At 52.1% G+C, this 7500-nt stretch overlaps 1 protein-coding gene across 6 annotated transcripts in view; it reads right to left on the bottom strand.

The window, feature by feature from the left end:
* The window catches only part of pard3bb (par-3 family cell polarity regulator beta b), a 148667-nt gene that overhangs the window by 48389 nt on the left and 92778 nt on the right, over positions 1-7500 (bottom strand). For all 6 annotated transcript variants that reach the window (XM_084688631.1, XM_084688634.1, XM_084688632.1 and 3 more), the window contains 2 exons: positions 5608-5820; positions 1673-1886 (listed from right to left, as the gene is read on the bottom strand). In XM_084688631.1, coding sequence (XP_084544757.1) covers positions 1673-1886; positions 5608-5820 — 427 coding nt within the window. The remainder of the gene's footprint in view (positions 1-1672; positions 1887-5607; positions 5821-7500) is intronic.

Genomic DNA, 7500 nt, shown 5'->3' with positions numbered 1-7500 from the left:
GGGACTTGAATAAGACAGATTAATGTATTCTTCTCCGTGAACAGCAAGTGCTCCCGCCACATCTGGAACAGGAACACTGCAGTAATTTAAGGCCCATTACACACACACACACACACACACACACACACACACACACACACACACACACACACACACACAAACAGACACACAGGGACTGAGGGAAAAGGTTAGGGAGGAGGAAAAGGGAGGAGGATGGGAGATGATGCTGAAGGGGAGGCTGAAGGAGGAAGCTGGGAGAGAGGTTTAGGGAGAGGCTGGGGGAGAGGTTGAAGGAGAGGCTGGGAGAGAGGTTGAAGAAGGAGGCTGGAAGAGAGGTTGAGGGAGAGGCTGGGGGAGAGGTTGAAGGAGAGGCTGGGAGAGAGGTTGAAGAAGGAGGCTGGAAGAGAGGTTGAGGGAGAGGCTGGGGGAGAGGTTGAAGGAGAGGCTGGAAGAGAGGTTGAGGGAGAGGCTGGGGGAGAGGTTGAAGGAGAGGTTGAGGGAAAGGCTGGAGATGAGGCTGAGTGAGAAGTTAAGAGAGGAGGCAGTCCATCAGTAGAGTGGAACAGGATTAGCCCGGCCCAGCCAGGACAGGAGACAGTCAGACTAAACACCGTGACCTTGAGTCCAGACTATGGAGCTCAGGCAGAGGGCAGGCGCAACACCTCAACATCTCTGGGTTCCCTTCTCCCCTCTCTCCACTCTCTTTCCTCTCCCCTCTATCTCCCCTCTCCCCTCTCTATTTCCCCTCTTTCCCTCTCTTCCCTCTCTCCTCTCTATTTCCCCTCTTTTCCCTCTCTTCCCTCTCTCCTCTCTCTTCCCTCTCTCCTCTCTATTTCCCCTCTCTTCCCTCTCTCTTCCCTCTCTCCTCTCTCTTCCCTCTCTCCTCTCTCTTCCCTCTCCCCTCTCCCCGCTCTATTTCCCCTCTTTCCCTCTCTTCCCTCTCTCCTCTCTTCCCTCTTTCCCCTCTCTTCCCTCTCTCCTCTCTTCCCTCTTTCCCCTCTCTTCCCTCTCTCCTCTCTTCCCTCTCTCCATCTCTGCCCTCCTGCTGCTGTAGTGCCCGGTGCCCGTTCTGACCAGTGCCCAGCCCAGCGCCATCCACATTATCACCATTAAAACTGTAATTGGCTCACAGGTTTTCACATCCAGGGGACCCCACGCTCATATTAACGCACACACACACACACACTCCGTCAATCAACCCCCCTCCAGTATCGCCGTGGGGCAGGCTGGCACAGCAGTGACATGGAGAGGGGGCGCCATATGGATGCCCGCTGTAAACCACTCTGTTTAACACCTCCCTCTCTCCTCCTCCCGTTCTCTCTCTCTTTCTCTCTCTCTTCTACTCGCTGTCTCTCTCCTCCAGCCTCTCTTTCTTTCCTCCACTGGTTCTTAATCTGAACCTCTCTCTCTCTTTGTCCCTCTCTCTCTGTCTGTCTCTGTCTCTCTGTGTCTCTCTCCTCCACACTGGCGTCCGCCACGCCACGCTAGGCTGAGCAGGCGAGCCCTGGACGGATGCCCGTACCCGTGGTGACGCCGCTGGCATTGGCACGCCCTCACTTCAGCCCCCGATCACACATCTCATTAGCAGGCCACAGGCCTGTTCACCCACACCCTCACACTGCAGAGGGCAACTGGAGACACACACACACACACACACACCAGTAGGCCGTACCTCAGCAGTCCGAAGCCTTTCTTCTTGGTCTTCTTGTCTGGCTCCTCCCCCTCCTCGGCCCTCTTCTTCCCTCTCTCCTTCTCTTTTCCTTTGGTCTTGTCTTTCTTCTTGCCCTTGTCCTTCTTCTTCTTGTCTTTCTTGCCCTCCTCGGTCTCCTGGCGCGACGAGCCACTGGCGGGCGTGTCACGGCCGGAACTCTGCTCTGACAGGTCATCTGAGAGGACACACACACACCTGTTACACTACAGAAGACACACACGTTACACAGCAATAGACACACACACACACACACATCATTCCCCCCGCATGCACAGACACGGGCACACACAAACACACACTGTTTACCTTGCACAAACACATTCAGAATCAAATCAGTTGTGCTCAATGGAGATCATCTAATAACTTTATGGTTGATTAATTAACCATTCATTAAGACGGGGGAGTGTTCTTGCAGTAACAACTTCATTAGAGCATACAGGGAAGGTGTGGGTGCTCAGCGCTGCAAACACACACTCTGTTATGAACACATGAGCAGGCGTGCTGGGAGAAGACTCTTGGGAGTCCTTGGTGAGAACGTGTGCATGTCAGCCTGACTACATCGTTCAGAGAATGAGAGAAATGTCTCAACCCATGTCCAGAGACATTTCCAACCATAGAGCACATGACCTCTGTCTCATCTGGGGTCTCATTTATAAAACTGAGTAGGATTCTTACTAAAAGTGTACGTACGCCCAAAAGCCTAATATGGTGTACGCCCCCAAAACATTCTGATTTATAAAACCGTGCGTATGCACACCTGTAAGCAATGTTCCCTTTATAAATCACAGATCACCCACTAGTGTGCGTATGTGAATCAGCATGGTATCCCGCCCTGAACACGCCCATAGGTTTAATTGACCATAACTGGTCAATGCAAAGCACCTTATGAATGCTAATCCACTATATCAATGACCCTGGCATGTGATTGTTCTTAACGGTAATGGCAACTTGTGGGAAAAAAAAAAAAAAAACTGTAGCCTATTGGTAGAAGCCCGAAAACCACATTATATGGAGGCCGGTGGATCACAAACAAAAGAAAAAACAGTGCAAGTGGTGTCAACTGTGCCAGTGATACCACGAGTCGACATACAATTTGAAAACAAAAACGTTTTGTTATGAACAGTAGTCTATTAAAGTTTGGACTGATAACGAGGACGTAGAGTGTAGCGATGGCGCGGGAGCTTAACGACTGTATTTCCAGTTGTTTTTGACATATGATGATATATTCACAGTATTAAAGAAATATATTTGGTTATACACTGTGTTCTGCAGTAATTTAAAGGTAGGATATGTGATGTTATCCGGTATTCCATGCAGTCGAGGAATCTCCCCCTCCTGCACTCCCGTAGTGGACAATCTGATGGTGAGACAGCGCCGAATTTTGATTTAAAATTTTAGTTGGATTGTACAAGGTGTTTATGGAACAATTATCACTCAGTACAAGCACAAACAACACTGCTGGATGTAATCTTCATGATAATGCTGAAATGGAGTGGAAAAAACGTGTGTGAGGAAAACAAAATATAAAAACATTACGAGTAATCGTTCTTCCCACATTTACTTTCTGCAGTCTGACTACAGTTCGGTCATCTGCGTCGCCAACTCAAACTGTCTCCAACATGTGGGTAGGCCTACGGATGGGTCAAAGTTTGCGTGGAGGACAACCTTTGCGTGGGAAGTGGCGTACGCACATTTTCAGCCCCGTTTTGTGTACGCAATGTTTATAAATGACTGTCTCGGTTCTTCTGTCTCTGAGTGTGTGTCTCTCTGAGTGTCTATCCTGGCATCTCTCTGTTCTTCTCTCTGAGTGTCTCTGTGTCTCTCTCTGGTTCCCTCCCATCACTCTCTGACTGTGCCCAGGGCTGCTGGGCAGAGAATGAGCCTTTAACAGAGAGACAGAGAGAGACAGGGGAGAGAGAGAGAGAGAGAGAGACAGGGGAGAGAGAGAGAGAGGGTGGGGGGGAGAGAAAAAGAGAGAGGGAGGGAAGAGAGACACAGAGTGAATAAAAAAGAGAGAGACAGAGAAGGTGGAGAGGGGGGGGGCGTACAGGCTGAGTGAGAGCGATACATCCTGAACATTCAATCCTAAACTCACTCCCTGTAGATACACAACATGGATAGGCTCTCCATCTCAGATTCTTACACATACAGCCACACACGCACACGCACACACACACACACACACACACCAAAGACTGAATGGATGTGGACTCGTCTGTTATGTGTTTAAATCCAGGCATTATTTATGGGATCCTGGCATCCTCCGAGCCCTGCTTCAGAAAACCCAGCGCTCTAATATGCATCCCAACATCCTATTGTTACCACAGCAGAGATGCTGCTGTACACTGTCAATATTAATCCTAGAACAAAGACACTGAGAGAGAGAGAGAGAGAGAGAGAGAGAGAGAGAGAGAGAGAGAGAGAGAGCGAGCGAGCGAGAGAGTGACAGAGAGGGAGATAAAGTGTATGTGAGAGAGTGAGAAGGAGAAAGAGAAGGAGAGAGAGGGGGGAGGGGAGGACGGAGCGGGGAAAAGAGAAAAGGAGAATGAGAAGGAGAGTGGAGGAGAAGGAGAGAGAGGGAGAGATATGTTTGGTACTGTTTACTGTTTTAGTATCTTTGACAGCTGGGGTAAGAGCACAGTGGGAGACCAGAGGAGAGGAGAAAGGTAAAGAGGGGAGAGACAAGAGAGGACTAGAGGAGAGGAGCGGAGAAAGGGAGGGAGGAGTAAGAGAGGCAAAATAAAAAAGACGAGGGGAAGAGAGAAGAGGAGAGGAGAGAAGAGGGGAGGAGAAGAGAGGTGACGAGAGGAGAGGAGAAGAGAGGTGACGAGAGGAGAGTAGAGTAGAGAGAAGAGGAGAGGAGAGAGAAGAGGAGAGGAGGAGAGGAGAAGAGGTGACGAGAGGAGAGGAGAGGAGAAGAGGAGAGGGGAAAAGAGGAGGAAACGCAGGACTGTCTGCGTGGACCTGCCACACCACATCAGGGCTTTAATGAGTTTGTTTACTGCAGACGACCTAATCCACCGCTCAAGTCTTGTTGTTGTGTGTTTGAGGTGCTGGAGCTCCTCTCCTCCAGCCCGGGCAGAGAGCCCCCCACAGAGGGAACAGCCAGGAACACCCCTCCCCCCTGCAGCCAGACCTGCCACACGTGTCCCCTCTGTCGCTGGACAGCCTGACGAGCACACACTGCCACACCGGCTGGAGCAAGCTGCTGACGCACACGTGAACGCACACACACGCACAAACACGAGCACATCACAGTATTGATATGGCAAGAGATGACAATGTGTGTGGGTGTGTGTGTGTGTGTGTGCAGACCTGACAGACAAGCCAACAGGAGCCTGTCTCCCCGGACACAGAGGGATTAGATGTAGAACACAGGGTAATGAGAGGACAGCTCCCTCATTCACTACCCTTCCCTCACCCCCCCTCACCCCCCCCCCAACCCCCCCCCACATACACACACATACACACACGCAAACCCACACCCTCTCACAGAGCTGTGCGTCTGCAGATACAAGACTAGGCATGTTTACAGGACATCAGTCCACCACAAGCAGTGGTGTGTGAGACTGCAGTGTGTGTGTGTGTGTGTGTGTGCTTGAGGACAGGCTGTAGCTTATCAGTCATGACGGACTCTTAAGTGCCTGTGAAGGTCAAGGGATGGTGAGTGATATGGTCAGTGTGTGTGTGTGTGTGTGTGTGTGTGTGTGTGTGTGTGTGTCTGTGTGAAAGAGGAGTGTTGATGGGGTCTAATTGGGCATCCTGTGAGAGTGGAAGGATCACACACAGGCCTGGAGGGGATGAGTGATAGGAACCTTCTGCATGGTGGCAGTCACACACACACACACACACAGACACACACGCATGCACAGACAGACAGACACACACACCCTCACCATCGTCATCCTCGGCCGGGCCGTCGTAGGACTTGTCGATGGCGGCACGGAAACTCTCGTTGCAGCCCCGCCCCCGGACCATGTGTGGGCGTGGCCTGTGGAAGGGGAGGAGGTCGTTCTTGCGGACCTCAGATATGGCAGTCTGGAGACTCTCCAGGGAGCTGGACTTCTTCAGGCCCAGGGTAGGACCCAGCGGCAGGGCAGGGGAGAGGTCTGGAGGGGAGAGGGGAGGAGGGGAGAGGGGGGAGAAGACCGGAGAGGTGAGGAGGGGAGAGGAGGTGAGGAGAGCAGAGGAGGGGAGAGAAGACAGGAGAGGTGAGGAGGGGAGAGAACAAGAGTTAGACCAACTAAAAATATGTAAATGTTGTCATAATTAAGATGTTTTAAATGACTATGGTAGAGATGAGGTTTGGATGGTTCCTGGCTCAGATGCTGCTGCTGCTGATGGATGGAGGGTGGGGCCAGAGGCCCTCCTCTCCCTCAATCCGATCAGAGCAGAGCAACAAGGGCAGGACATCCTGGGACGCTGCCAACAAGCAGCTATTACACACACACACACACACACTCCCATCCCTAATCCCCCCTGTCCATACACACACACAAGTGCCATACCTCTCGCTTCCCTCTACACACACACACACACACACAAACACACACACACACGGGCATGCAGCCAGGTAGCCTTGGCCCTGGCCGTCCATAGCAGCGCCATTAGGTAAAGTGATGCAGCTCCAACAAGGCATTCATGAATCAAGAAATCATCCAATCGACAGGCAGGAGCGGTGCTGGAATCCCAATCAGCCCCACCCCGCTGGCGCCAGCCCCCTCCCCCTCCTCCTGTCTCCGCCTGGCTAATGGCTCTCTAAATGGAGGTGGAAGTCCCATCAGTCCTCTCACCTGCTCCAGCCGGGACAGCCCAGGGAGCCGGACGCCACAGTACCACAGAGGCACTCTGGGTAATAAAGGCATGCCGGGGATCATGCACATGTATAATCTGAGAAAAGTACCTGAGCAAAGAGATAGTCTGCAGAGAGAGGGTCTGTCTGCGTGTGTGTGTGTGTGTGTGTGTGTGGTATACATGGTTAGTTCACTTCTGCCTCAATGTATCACTGATTATAAGCACGAACACATTAATTTTGTGCTCTTCTACACCAGCTGAGAACCAGCTCTGGGATCTGATGAGTCACTGTTCCCATGACTATTACACAAGCAGGAAGAGGCTGGATATAAATATCATGGCTGGATTCTTCAACCCAACAGAGTCAGAGTCCCACCTCCCTTCAATTCCATCTCCACCTCCCTCCATCTCTTTCTCCACCCCTCCATCTCTCTCTCCACCCCTCCATCTCTCTCTCCACCCCTCCATCTCTCTCTCCACCCCTTCATCTCTCTCTACACCCCTCCATCTCTCTCTACACCCCTCCATCTCTCTCTACATCCCTCCATCTCTTTCTCCACCCCTCCATCTCTCTCTCCACCCCTCCATCTCTCTCCACCTCCCTCCATCTCTCTCTCCACCCTTCCATCTCTCTCCACCCCTCCATCTCTCTCTACATCCCTCCATCTCTTTCTCCACCCCTCCATCTCTCTCTCTCCACCCCTCCATCTCTCTCTACATCCCTCCATCTCTCTCTACACCCCTCCATCTCTCTCCACCCCTCCATCTCTCTCCACCTCCCTCCATCTCTCTCTCCACCTCCCACCATCTCTCTCCACCTCTCTCTACACTCCTCCATCTCTCTCCACCTCCCTCCATCTCTCTCTCCACCTCCCACCATCTCTCTCCACCTCTCTCTACACTCCTCCATCTCTCTCCACCTCCCTCCATCTCTCTCTCCACCTCTCTCTCCACCTCCCCCCATCTCTCTCCACCTCTCTCTACACTCCTCCATC

This window comes from Hypomesus nipponensis, chromosome 23 (genome assembly GCF_054491055.1).
Source record: "Hypomesus nipponensis isolate SF chromosome 23, ASM5449105v1, whole genome shotgun sequence".
Lineage (NCBI taxonomy): Eukaryota > Metazoa > Chordata > Actinopteri > Osmeriformes > Osmeridae > Hypomesus > Hypomesus nipponensis.
This window is presented reverse-complemented; position numbering and strand designations above follow the sequence as displayed.